The sequence below is a fragment of the Harpegnathos saltator genome, unplaced genomic scaffold (assembly GCF_003227715.2).
Source record: "Harpegnathos saltator strain DR-91 unplaced genomic scaffold, Hsal_v8.6 scaffold536, whole genome shotgun sequence".
Taxonomy (NCBI): domain Eukaryota; kingdom Metazoa; phylum Arthropoda; class Insecta; order Hymenoptera; family Formicidae; genus Harpegnathos; species Harpegnathos saltator.
In genome coordinates this window covers 268,221-282,403 of record NW_020230356.1, presented here as the reverse complement: position 1 = coordinate 282,403, position 14,183 = coordinate 268,221, and the positions used below count along the sequence as shown (strand labels likewise).

The following is a 14,183-nucleotide window of genomic DNA, read 5'->3' as shown; positions in this document are numbered from 1 at the left end:
GACCATTTCGCACGCGCGACAAGTTACAAAGATCACTGGATTGTATATATTACTTATACGTCTCCGAAATAAGTTCAACGGTTATATATCTTTATCTAGTTCAAATATGCGCTCTCTTTCTCTCTCTCTCTCTCTCTCTCTATACAGGATGTATCTAAGTATCAGTGTCAAATCTAAAGTCTTTTCTCGTTAACTGTCCTTCCTCGTTTCTCAAAATGGACCTAACGTACGGATCATGAGATGTGAGTAATATGTGTGTAATATTCATTGTTCAGTAGATGCATTCAAACTCTCGGATCGATAACTTTAGCATCGGTATTTGCTAAAGATTATTGAATGTATTGTGCTGCTTGTTATTATTTACGCCGTTGTTACACAGTTAATATGTGACAAATAGTTTTATATTTATATGAATAGTTTTATATTTATCATGAATTTCATTTTAACAAGTACCGATGAGACACAGGCTGTCACAATGTGTTCGTTTTGATGATGATGTATTTTTATGCGTGTTAGAACGGATCATTTTTCTCCTCCTTTCTCCTACTCCTCTCCTCCTCTTTCTCTTTATGTTGAAGTGGAAAGAAAATACCAAAACTGTAGAAACAAAAGCCGAGAGCTCATCCATTTTACATTGTATGTGCAGTACGTTATGCAGTATAGAAATTTTTTACGATAAACCATGCGCTAGTTTATTTTTGGTACTCTAGTTTTTGGTTTAGCTTTTGGTTTGATCGACTATCAAGTGAAATATGTGTACGTAGAGACCGAAAAAGAATATTCCACAATATCGTGTAAGCTTACAACAATGAATGAAGCACCACACATTTTATTCGCATAATCCAATTTGAACTTTGCACGGTACAGTTTTCTCAAATCTATCTTAATGGAACCTTATAATCGGGGTATTCGCATAAATATGTACCGTGAAGAAAGCCCGTTAACGCGTCTTCACCATTCGTCACCCGTCGCTAAACGTTCGCAATATATAATTGAGAAGTATGATTATAATCGTCCAGCGCTGTTTCAAGCGTTTGTTGTATACCTATCATTAAATAGTAATAGCGACACCGTTTACTTATCTCCGTCGTATCGCCATAACAACCAAAAAGAAAATTATCCGATCTACTATCTCGACGAATATCTGTACTAGTTGTGCAAGAAGAAACATGGGCAACTATAGCATTTCGGCAGCGATTTTCGGCGAGATCTCGCCTCTGCTACGAGTCACTTTTGTAAAAAAAGAAAGGGCTTCTTAGTCATATCTATTAGACGTAACTTGCTAAATGCCATTGAGAGATGCCAATATTTTGTTACGAAGTAAAATAATTTTAGTCCAACACAGCATCGTATCGGCGTATCTCGCATACACACCGGGATATATTGTGCAGCGAAACAATTCTGTTGACTGCCCAAAGATGTAACTTATAATTTCGCGTAGGATATTATTTTATTTCTAACAGTATATATTCTTTTTTAAGGATCTTTTTAATTATAACCGCGTATTACCACTGTGCGTATTCTGCTGTAACAACGCCCATCAATATTACGTACTTTCGTTAAAGCAAGGAAAGCAAGGACAATAAGAAGTAATATTCAATTGTTAACGTATGTGGCCATGTCTTCGATTGTTATATTTATTCACTCTATGATGATTTTATCACTGTTTTACCGATTTACTGAATGCCTATTCGGATTCATGGATCTTGTTTAAGTTAATTGTTCATGTGTGTTTCTTCCATTCGATAGGATATTTATATATATACATATATATATATATATGTTTATATATATATATTAGTATATGAAACATGACCAGATCATATTTTCGTGTTTTTATTGATGAATGTCTATTACATCGACATTCTTTATAATTATGTACGGATATATTTGTTTATACACTTTATCTGTGCCGTAAAACTAGACAAGAAAATTTTACAAATTAATAAAAATAAATGACGAAAGTATCGAAAAATATATGTATTTATGTCAGCCCGATATCCATCGTCATCGGTTTCTCGATCTCTCTTTCTCTTCGCGTATATTCTATTTCGTCACATATAATATATTAATCAACTAGAAAGGTATTCTGTCATTAAAATTTTAATATATATTTACGCGTTGATGAATGATAAAATGGAGAAATACGAGTATCACGACTGTCTAGTGACATTACGTAAATAACAAAAATCGCGTCATACAAAAGAAAAAAAATATTACACGCGTTATATTATTAAAAACAATATTTTTATTAAAAAATCTTTTAAGAAAATATGATACACAAGCGAGTCAGGTTTTTTTGTTATTTAGCGAGAAATGGACGACGCAATATTGCTTTTATGTGTTCATAAACATAAGTGCGTATATAGAATCGTAATATTTTGCGTTTTTATACTTTTTCATCATACACACAAGCACATACATCGGTATGTGTCTGCTCGCGAAAAAGTACGAAGACACGAAATGTTATCGTTTTCCATATTAAAGTTTAGGAACACATATAAGTGCAGTATTGTGTTCCACATTGATATATATATATATATATATATGTATGTATATTATATTCACTTAACTAAAATTACGCTTGACAGTATGCATCTTAAATAGGAATGAGCGATGATTTGCAATATAGAGTATAAATTATATACTGTGAGGAGAAGAAATATTATATAATCGAATAACTATTCAAGAAATCAGAGGAAATCCTTTTGCTACATTTTATATAAAAATTATCACATTCGACAGCACTCGCGCAATGTCGTATGTCACATGCAGTGTGTAATATTTTATCGGATTTCTAAATAATTTTATTGCATTATTCGCAATTATCTTTGCGATAAATATCGTTATGACAGATATTAGGTGACACATTTGCGTTTTATATTGTTGCAATGCCTGCTTGCTCAGGGGAAAGCTTACACAGAAATTATTCCCTTGTTAAAAGATTGAAAATTTTTTTTGACGAAAGAATTTCGAGAGTAATCATGTCAAAGTTTTCACACTCGGTAATGTGTGTATCGATGTGTTAGGTGTACATATTTTGCTGTTTAATGTATTTATAATCTTTACTATTTATTATTGACTTTATATATTACTATATTATGTATCAGTAAAACAGATTCATAGCTTTTGGATCTTTCCTTTATATTTCTTCTACGAGTCCTTATGCAAACGTTAAAAACTTAGTAACAGGTGTTGTAACGCGGCACATGTGAACTATATTGATAAATAAAATACTCGCTATAATATACATGTAAGCATATCCATCGGAGATACGTTAGCATACGTTAGATTTTGTGTATTTTCACTGATATATATTTCATGCGGAAATATGTCAGCGAGAACTTAGCAACATGTGTAATAAGTTACGCTTTATCACATAGCAGCAAAATCCGACTAGAGATATAATAAAACACGCCTTTATTCGTTTATTATTATAAGTACAAGAAAGTCAAAGAATGGAAGAAGGAAATCGTGATATTATTCGCTGAAATAAAAATGCCTATAACATCGACGTGCGCAAATTCGATGTTTTAGATTAAAAAGATTATAGAGACTCGCTTTAGGAAGTTTTTCTATCGACAAAGAGGAATCTTGATATCCTTTTGCCGTTACCGAAATGCACAAAATTGCAAAATCGATCTGTTAGGTTTGAAACGTTTAAGTGCAATGAAAATTGCGCACGCGTATGTACCATCGTATTTTAAATTCAAAGTTTTTTACTCGAATATGATATAGATACATTAGAAAACAAAAAAAAATAAAAAAAGATATTATCTTAGTTTAACAACTAATCTCCTTGTTACATCAGCTTTTTTTCAATTTTACTCAATACTTCTACAAATTTACAAGCATATTGCAGTCATGTATTATAATGAGAAAATTCTGTTTCGCGATATTGTAGAATATTATGAATCGACTGATCCTTTATATACGCGTTTACCATTAGGGAATTTTTTACGCGAAATAAATAAGTTTGAAACGAGTAACATGCATGGAACTTGTTCAAGAAACTGTACGATAAAGATACAGTGCCTACATTAACTAGTATGTTTTCCTTCACTAGGCTAAAAGTGCCTCATTGCGGTTTAGAAAAAGATGGCTCTAATTTTAGTTAGGCAGCTTCGAATGTACGCTTGATAATTGTCCTCTTAACGCTAGAAGAATTAGATCTATGATTCAATAAGAAGATAAAACGTGATTTCTCTTACGGTAAAAATGCGGCAAGAATGCGGATTCAATCACGAGGAATATGCACACTATATCCTTATCACGAGTACATTCGGTACATGTCCGCAGGAACAAGGCACAACTGATAAATCGTTTCTCTTCGCTCGAGAATGATCAGTATCGCATCCGAGTTTCCGGGTTCAATGGTGAAAAATATGCGTCGCCTGTTTTTTCACACATTCGATACATCTTTTTTTTTTTTATTTCCGTTTTTAGCTTCCAAACAATTATATTACTTTCCACATCTAAGTCTAATTTATGTCAGTAGAATTATACCAACTTATTATTACGAAATTTCTAGTGCGATGTTAAAAAATTATGTTTATTAGGATGGACTTCATCTTGAAAAATATTCTCCTCGCTATCGTATCACAAATGAACGTATATTTCTTTGAAAGATTCGTCTTTTTACCGCACCGCTCTGCTTCGCAGCAGGATTTTTTTTGTGTTTTCACTTCATATAGAATATGTATCATCGTATAACGAGCTACCTTATAAAACACGCGCGCAACGCGAGGTATTACGAAGATATTTTTACAACGCTGCCAGGCTTCCAGACGCATGTGCGAATAAGTGCGCGAACACACCCGTACATCGTATGTGTGAGGGTAATAAAAATTAACGAATTATCACATCTAAACTCGGCTATCTACAAAATTGTATAATATTTATTATGCAACGTACAATACGATCGTGCGAACTAACAGCCGTTAAATCGCTTGATTTGGATGAGTAATCTAGACGCTACGTTCACGCGTTCGCAAGAATTAGTAGCAAAAAGCATTACGCCATCTCCATAAAAAAATTACACAAGATTCAATACGAGACAGATCAGAACTTCATTTGTAATGCGTTTAGTTCTAATATGTCTCCAACATTATCTCAACTCACAAATAAATATATATTAATCATATAATATTCAAAGTAATGAAAAAATGTATCTATAAATCGACATTATATCAAACACATTGGTTTTGTTTTAAAAGTATATTCCGTCACCATCGAAAATACAAATATGTTGATTTGTAAAAGTCATTTCAATACCCAACCTTCACATAGCTTTACATATAGAATATGGACAATACCATATAATAAAAATATTTTTGAAATCTACAGTCATGCAAAAATTGCAGAAACAAATTCTAAATGAAATTTTATTTATGCTTGACAATATTTCGAATCTGTTTTTCACGTTAAATGTAAAATTTATTTATATTCCGAAATGAGAGGATATACTAACTCAATATCCTTAATATCCTTAAATTTATGTGATAGGTCTCACGTAAATGCCGTTTATGAACATTGTTCCGTTAGAAAAGAAAAGAAAAAGAAAAAAATATCACGCGAATGATTTTTACTAGGTCCGTCGGTTTGATAATTCGCACATTCGTTAGAATTATTCTTCTCGACATCAAAATTGTTTAAGGCAGGGATATCTTACTTTGCTACTCTGTGAATTTCTTCTTTAAACTGGACTGCATCGTGCGTCTTACGTGATGTATAAAATATCTTACCAAAAGCATGATAGCACGTACCTAAACATGCTGTAGTGTATATAACTAGACATTATGAAGAATATATGAAGGACTAGGAATCTTAATGGATCCTGATGTATCTTGTAACCCTCTCTCCTCGACTCGTTTGTGCCAAGAAACGTTCCATATTTATAAAAATTTTCCAAAAGCGCTTCTTTTTCTACCCATCTGTCATACAACCATTTAGATAACAGTTCTGGTTCACGAGGAACCTGTAACAATTATATTACATCATATAATAATACATTATTAAATTCTAATTCTCTCTCGTATACATTCGTTCGCAAAAATTATTTTGATATGTTTCTAACTTTACTAGAAAAGGTGCATGAAAACCGTTCCGCAAGCGAATATATATAGTATGCGATCAATTTTATTTTATTAAAACTTACCACTGAACTAGGAAACAGTCGATAGAACAACACTGTCTCGCACGGAGGTCTTGAACCAGTTACGATGGTGGGTAAGTCGATTGGCTTACCTTGAGGATACGCTATTGTTATATCAAGAACCCAACTAATTTCTGGTTTAGCTACTGTCATACCTACAGAAAATGCCACAAATAAATTTTACTACAGAATAGTAACAATTGTTCATAGTGAGTATAAAAGATTGCATATCACAAATGTGTGTACATTTGATAAAAATAATACAGAATGACTTTTGTCATATAAAATTTACTTGGTCGACTATTCAACTGTTGATCTTCTTGATTTTTACTCCGTGCTGGTCCAAGTGTCTCGAATATCGTCTGCATAGCTCCTACTCTTGGCAGAGTCACATTTTCAAGAATAGGCAAATTATTCTTTTTAGCATATTTTTGTGAAGTTTCCCGTCTCTTGCATAGGAAACCTCCTTCAGGGAAAAGAACCATCCATTTCCTTTCTCGTGGTATATAAGACTCTTTAAGATGTCTTTCTAATTGTTTTAAACTTTCTTCTCTTCGTTTACGACCCTGCAATTCAATGTACAGTGACTGAATCGCAAGTCCACTTACATAAAGTATATGTGTTTTAAGATATAACTTTATACTTACTGATACAATGAAAAAATCTTGATGCAATATAGAAACTATGCCGAAGTTAGTAAATTTGAACACTCTATCCATTATCCACATTAAATTAGGTAGAACATTCGGTTTAGCATTAAATGTTGTCATTAATATAGGAACATCACCAGTGCTCTGATGATTCGCTATAACCAATGTTCTTTCACTTATGATTTTTTGAATGTCATCCCCTTGCTCTATTACTGTAAAAAGATACATTTTGTATAGATCTATGTGGCAACTTATTCTTTTCTAATTTATATTTACATTATTTATACTTACTGTCATAACCTGCAGACCATGTCCACATTGACACCATTGCCAACAACCAGTGGAAAAATAGGCCTTCGATTCGCCAATATACTTGAGGTTGATATACTTTCACAGGAAATAATAGCATCATCCATACTACATATGTAGGTATGCAATAGACATTGTTTATTATCACAAATCCTGTCCGAGCAATACATTTCAATAAAGTCACTACGTTGTTGATTATCCTGGAAAATAAATATTGGTCAAAATTTCTTCTCAGTCCTTACTGATATTTTATATTATACAATTATAGTAACTAATATAAAATTTAGTAAATCTATTATTTGCTCAATCATGAAGTATAAATGATCATATTTAAACTTTAATAATCTATAATTAAATATTTTTGAAAATTTTTTAAATTATAAGTTATAACACATTTTCTTTATCAATTTTTTACTCAACTTTTTAAGAGAAAATAGCCTATCTTGTAAATATGGCATGATAGCAAGTTTATTAATTTGAAAATTGTTAAAATAATATCCAGGTTGACTGCCTGGCTTTGAAATGATTCATCAGAAAAAGAGAACGCTAATATAAGAAAGAAGTAATTTCAATTTAGAATGTTAATTTTCTTACTTTAGTATAAATAATTACAACCTCATATCCGCGATTCGATACAAACAATAGCTAATTTTGTAAGTATTTCCATTAATCAAGAGGAAAGCTTAAAAAATATTCTGAGGCAAACAATGCTTCATTGGTATACTTGTAAAGTAATGTACAATTTTATCTTTAATACTCCTATATGCACATTTTATATCAAGTACAACACTTATAGATCTGATTTTAAAGGCAAATATAGTTTTTCACTGAATATAATTGACATTGACCTAGAATTTTTATGTAAATAAGAAATAAAATATAATAAAATATACAATGCAATAGATAGCTAATAAGTATATATATAATACATAAGAATTATGAATATAGAAAATTTACATACTTATATATAATATAAATATATGATTTGCTTTTTGCTGTATTTTGCAGTATTTTATATATATATATATTCATATATATATATATATAAAATAACTAAAACTGAATATATATATATGAATATATATATATATATATTCAGTTTTAGTTATTTAAGGAAGCAACTCTCTTGTGTATTGTGTATGTATGTATATTGTGTGTATATTGTGTAATTATAGAATCATATATCCATAAATAATTATGGAGATGATTATAAATATGAGCATCAAATTATACAAATTAATGATAAACTAAATTTCTAATAATCTGTGAAAATGTTCAGTACAAAAAGAAACAATAACACGTAAAATGTTTAAAACAAAGTTGTATATATTGGACTACACTAAATGATGTGTTCTTTAATTTCTCTTCCACTTGTTTGCATTTGCATGCTTTCGCACGCATAAGGTTATAATCATACGTCATACTTTCTACGATCACGTATTAATTTTTACACGATAAATCAAAATTTCTTCTATTATTCGATGAGTTGTTAATAATAACTTTAGCAAACGTTATGTTCATAAAAGATCGTATGATTTAACTTTCATATGTCAAGGAATTTACCTGACAAGAGTAGAGGTGGTAGAAGATGTAGAGTCAGTCATTTTCGATAGCCACCATCCGCAAAAAATCGAGAAAGTTTTATACACTTTTTCTTCACCATAGCATCCCTCATGTGCAATTTACGTAATGAGAAATCATTATTCAGAATGACACGCAACTCCCGGAATTGTTTACACGTCAAGAACTACTGCAACGCCGACATAGATATTCCAGGCATTCAATGATCGCGCTCGATCTTCCGTTTTACCACTATGATCTTCTCGTGTCAACCTCGTAATTCGCCGATTATAGTGCGAAAACCCGATAAAAGTCAATAATTTACGAATTTTTCTTATTCACCGTCAATTAAACCTTAATGAGTCTCTTTCGTTGATGAAATATATCACTCATTGCTTTACTGTTGTCACTCTCAGTATGCAAAATTACTTCAGTGTACGTACGTAACTTACTGCAATGGCGGTCCAACTCGGTCCAATCCGCCGCGTTTCGGCTCATCTCGACTCAGTTCGATTGATACAATTAATAATTCATAGACCACAACGGTATGTGAAGCATTCATACTGCATCCAATGTCAGATGTTTGGTAGCCAATAGGAGAACTTAATTTTTAGTAACTTTAGTTCGAGACATCTTATATCTAGAAAACAATTTCTTCTATTGGATATCTGATGTAGGACTTTAATGCCATGTAGATCTCTTATTAAGGCCCAGTTCCACAACTTGCTTTAAACTCCGTTTAAAACAAGTTGTGGAACTAGGCCTAATACCTCGTCTACAATAGAAGTCGTAGAGTCGTAAGTCGTAGAAATTGACCAATCATAGTCCGGTAAGAGAAAAATAATCGACCGCGATTGGTCAGTTTGTACGACTTACGACTCTACGACTTCTATTGTAGACGTGGTATAAAGGTCATTCTACAATACGTGTAGTAAGTTGTAAGCCGTAAAAACTGACCAATTATAGCCGATTATTTTTGTAATAATCGACTGTGATTCGTCAATTCTTACGGCTTACAACTTACGACACGTATTGTAGAATGACCTTTAAGCGACGTCTACAATAGCAGTAAGCAGTAAGAAGTAAGCGTGAACAGTAAGAAATGGACCAACCACAGTTGATTATTTTTATCATAATCGACTGTGATTGGTTTATTTCTTACCGCTTACACTTACTTCTTACTGCTTACTGCCATTGTAGACGACGCTTTATACTCAGTGCAGTATACACCTGAGGTCCGTCTACAATGGGATTAAGAATATGCAGTAAAAAATAGACCACTCACGTCGATCAGTCGATTATTATAAGAATAATTGTTGATAATATTTAACGTTTAATGGCCTGTTGTTCCAATTTCTTGATAAGTTAACTAATAGTTAAATCATATGTTTGTTTTTATTTTTTCTTTAATTTAAACAAAAACAGACATATAATTTAAATATCAGTTAACTTACCAAAGAGTTCGGACAACCTGCCCTGAATTAGATATTTAACATTCAACATTTTTTAGTGAATCGGATGTAAATAATTTCAAAACCGATAACTAAAATTTTACGTATATACATTCGACTAGAATTGTTTGGATGTGAAAAATTTTCAGATTACTATGTTTGTTATAAAATAGTAATTTCATCCCTTTATTTTCATAAACATAATAAAAATGGAAATTTTGTGCGATTTTTATTAAAAGTACTTTTTATTCGTATTCCTGAGACAAAACATGAGACTTTTTGTCATTATCATATGTCGATATAGACATGGAGCAAACCTTTTGAAGTATTTTAAAATACCAGGGCACATTGTGTACTAGTATAATTCAGTGCCCCCCCCCCCGTATCTCTCTGTTGCTATATATTAGATTCTCATTTTATCCCCGCAGAGGTAGACGATTCGCTAAATAAGAGTCGAGTTGTTGTCAAAATCTTTATTGAAAACGTTGTCGCAGTTGAAAAAAATGACGCTAAACATACTGAAGTGTCGTGCTACTAATTGCGGCTTGCGTCAATTAAAAGAATTGTCAGTTTATTCAGCACTAAAATTATATTTGTCTACTTCAGCAGTTAAGATGTACAGTAAGGTATAAATTTTGTGATATTTTTCACAGACACATCTGGATTTTACATAATCAACTAATGTTTTTAATTAAGTTGTCGAGATAAAAATGCAACAATATAACATAGGAAGTAAAAATAATTCTTATGATTCTATCGTTACTCTCAATTCACAATAAATAATCTATGAAATTGTTAACAGAATGCAACTATAAGTGTTATTTGATAATAAAAAATTACATGTTATAGTATTAAAAACATAAAAGAATTAAGTATTTGACACATATAAATAATAGAATTGTACTTTATGTAGTACTTTAATGATGAGGATACACATTTATAGCTAAATTTGATCAAATGGTTTCTACATCAGCATTTTTTTACATATTCATGTTGAATCTTAAATGAGTATATCTGGTAGTATGTATCAAGTATTGCTCACATATTTTCTTATCACACAAGACCTTAGGCATTCCGACTTTTAGAGTCTTTCCTGCTAACATACTACCAGCTATACTTAGCATCTTACACAATTCTGATAATGGTAATATAATTTTTACTTTTGCATATATAATAATACAGTATTGTTAACTTTATATTAACATATATGCTCTATATTTTACTCTACATATTGCTGTTATATTTGTTGTTATGTTATTAATATAAAAATAACCATGTTGGATAACATATTGTACATATAGGATTGCGAAGGAAGCAAAGGTTACAGAATAGAAAGAGATACATTTGGAGAACTAAAAGTTCCAAGTGATAAATATTATGGTGCCCAAACTCTTCGATCAGTGATGAATTTTCCAATTGGTGATACATTCGAACGTATGCCTGTAAGGAATAATGGTACCTTAAATTTATATAAAATACATGCATTGCTTATCACATCAAATCTAATCAACACAGATTACTTTTACAGTATGGTGTGATAGTTGCTATGGGTATATTAAAAAAGGCTGCTGCAAAAGTAAATACAGAATATGGTTTGGATCCTAAAATTGCTGATGCCATTAGCAAAGCTGCAGATGATGTAATAAGTGGAAAGTTATATAACGATCACTTTCCCTTAGTTATTTGGCAAACTGGATCTGGCACACAAACCAATATGAATACCAATGAGGTTATTGTCTATATTAATTTCAATATTATAATATATTAAATTTATAATAGTTTACTAAGATAATGTATTAAAAATACTCAGGTTATTTCCAATCGTGCAATCGAGATACTTGGTGGTGAACTCGGCTCAAAGAAACCTGTGCATCCAAACGATCATGTTAATATGTCACAAAGTAGCAATGATACTTTTCCAACAGCTATGCATATATCTGTGGCCTTGGAAATCAACAAAGTTTTGCTACCAGGTTTAGAACAATTGCACAAAGCATTAAAGGAAAAGTCAGAAAAATGGAAGGATATTATAAAAATTGGTAGAACGCATACTCAAGATGCAGTCCCCCTGACATTGGGTCAAGAATTTTCAGGTTTATATCTGCAAGTTGCTTTTAAAGTTTGCATGTAATCTACATTCAAATATCGAATTTCCTTGCTCAGGGTATGCTATGCAGATCGAATATGGCATTAAGAGAGTGAAAGATACGCTACCGAGATTGTATCAATTAGCTCTCGGTGGTACAGCAGTCGGAACTGGATTAAATACACGAAAAGGCTTTGCGGAAAAAACAGCTGCAAAAATCGCTGAATTCACCAACTTACCATTTGTTACCGCTCCGAATAAATTCGAGGCTCTGGCTGCGCATGATGCGATAGTCGAAGTACACGGTGCTCTTAATACGGTGGCTGTTTCTATCATGAAGGTACAGACTTGAGTGTAATAGCTGTTGCAAAACCATGTCCTTTAATTGCCAATATTTTACTCATATCTTTTTTGTATAATTTGTGGAGGTGGCAAATGATATTAGATTCCTTGGAAGTGGACCGAGATGTGGTTTAGGAGAATTATCTCTTCCGGAGAATGAGCCTGGAAGTTCTATCATGCCTGGAAAAGTAAATCCTACGCAGTGTGAAGCAATCACTATGGTGTGCAGTCAAGTAATGGGCAACCATGTAGCGGTATCCGTTGGTGGCAGCAATGGACACTTTGAGCTGAACGTTTTTAAACCTGTTATGGTTGCCAACACTTTGAGATCCGCGAGGCTGTTAGGTGACGCCTGCAACGCGTTCACAAAGAATTGTGTTGCAGGCATTGAACCAAATATTGAAAATATAAAGAAGATAATGAATGAAAGTTTAATGCTTGTCACAGCATTAAATCCGCATATTGGTTATGACAAGGTATTGTATAACGTTTCTTTTTAGAACATAAATACGGGAGACATCGATATATTTATAAGTATATACTTCCATAATCGTTTCATAGGCTGCTGCAATAGCTAAACAAGCGCACAAAGAAAATCTGACACTGAAACAATCTGCACTGAAACATGGATTAACGGAGGAGCAATTCAATCAATGGGTTAAACCTGAACAAATGCTTGGTCCGAAATAATTTTCTTGTTGAAAAATGTTGAAACATGCAGTGTTATAAATGTAATATTCCGTAACATATTTGGTTTGTATTTATTGCCATCATCGTCTGATTTATATATATAAACATTTTTTAAATTAAAAATATTAACATTTTACCTTTAAATTTTTAGAATAAAAATAAATAAGACCGCTTGTTGGGTACGGGTACTTACAAGGATGATTGTAATTACATGTGTAGTGGATAATCATATGATGTGTTATTTAATTCTCTTTTTAAAGTTCTAATTATAAATTGATATAAATATATATAACATAAAATGCGAAGAAGAAGTTGAAATATATATTTGTTTTTTTATGCTTATAATTTGATCAAATAATTACGTTGATTATTAAATTTGCGAAATATTGAGATGTCAGAATATTGATATACAAGATATTTTATATATTTTGATCAATTGAAGTATCTTTGTTGTATTTGATGGTACGAAAGTCTAAAGAAAAAGTTGCACTGTTTAAAGGAGTAGTTATGATGATAAGTATATTCTATCTCAAAGTCATTTTTTCGAAAATTTTAAGATCAAGATCTTTTTTTAAGTAAAAATGAAATCAATTTTTTCAACGGTCTTACAGCCAGCATTGAATATATTTCAACAACAATATGAAGCATAAATTTTTTTATTTTTCTGAAGGGGAGAAAATTTCTTATTAAAGGTATCAAGTATTTACCCAAAGTCAAATTGATAAAGCCAAATTTTTATCTGAAATATTTTTTTCTAAAAAAAAGGCCTTAAGAAAAAATATATCATAACTACTCCCTTTGTCACACAGCAACTTTGTCTTTAGACTTTCGTATCATCAAATACAGAAATATTTCAGGTAGTCAAGATATATGAAACATTTTATACAATATATATTTTATGTACATGTGTATCACATATTGAAGAACGACACGAGTAGCAT

The 14,183-nt window shown here is 31.6% G+C and overlaps 2 protein-coding genes across 6 annotated transcripts; one reads left to right on the top strand and one right to left on the bottom strand.

Annotated features, from left to right (window-relative positions):
- Window positions 1-4,597: 4,597 nt before the first annotated feature.
- LOC105185844 (acyl-CoA:lysophosphatidylglycerol acyltransferase 1) lies at window positions 4,598-8,717 on the bottom strand. Of its 2 annotated transcripts, none has more exons than XM_011145660.3 (6): window positions 8,677-8,717; window positions 7,096-7,313; window positions 6,802-7,016; window positions 6,447-6,720; window positions 6,158-6,309; window positions 4,598-5,977 (listed from the first exon to the last, which is right to left on the bottom strand). In XM_011145660.3, exons 1-6 carry the CDS (start codon window positions 8,715-8,717, stop codon window positions 5,741-5,743), a joined length of 1,137 nt encoding a protein of 378 aa, XP_011143962.1. In that variant the 3' UTR covers window positions 4,598-5,740. The 2 variants fall into 2 exon arrangements, with proteins under 2 accessions (XP_011143962.1, XP_025158984.1); XM_025303199.1 differs by lacking the exon at window positions 8,677-8,717 and adding an exon at window positions 7,534-7,597 and having other exon boundaries at window positions 5,741-5,977.
- A 1,815-nt stretch (window positions 8,718-10,532) lies between these two features.
- Window positions 10,533-13,471, top strand: LOC105185845 (fumarate hydratase, mitochondrial). 4 transcript variants are annotated; one of them, XM_011145661.3, is made up of 8 exons: window positions 10,533-10,750; window positions 11,426-11,566; window positions 11,653-11,853; window positions 11,935-12,217; window positions 12,288-12,550; window positions 12,639-13,028; window positions 13,114-13,283; window positions 13,394-13,471. In XM_011145661.3, the coding sequence occupies exons 1-7, from the start codon at window positions 10,628-10,630 to the stop codon at window positions 13,240-13,242; spliced, it is 1,530 nt and encodes a 509-aa protein (XP_011143963.1). In that variant the 5' UTR covers window positions 10,533-10,627; the 3' UTR covers window positions 13,243-13,283; window positions 13,394-13,471. The 4 variants fall into 4 exon arrangements, 1 of the variants encoding a protein (XP_011143963.1); XR_002162866.2 differs by having other exon boundaries at window positions 10,534-10,750; window positions 13,114-13,305; XR_002162867.2 differs by lacking the exon at window positions 10,533-10,750 and adding an exon at window positions 11,153-11,268 and having other exon boundaries at window positions 13,114-13,305.
- The last annotated feature ends 712 nt before the right edge of the window (window positions 13,472-14,183 follow it).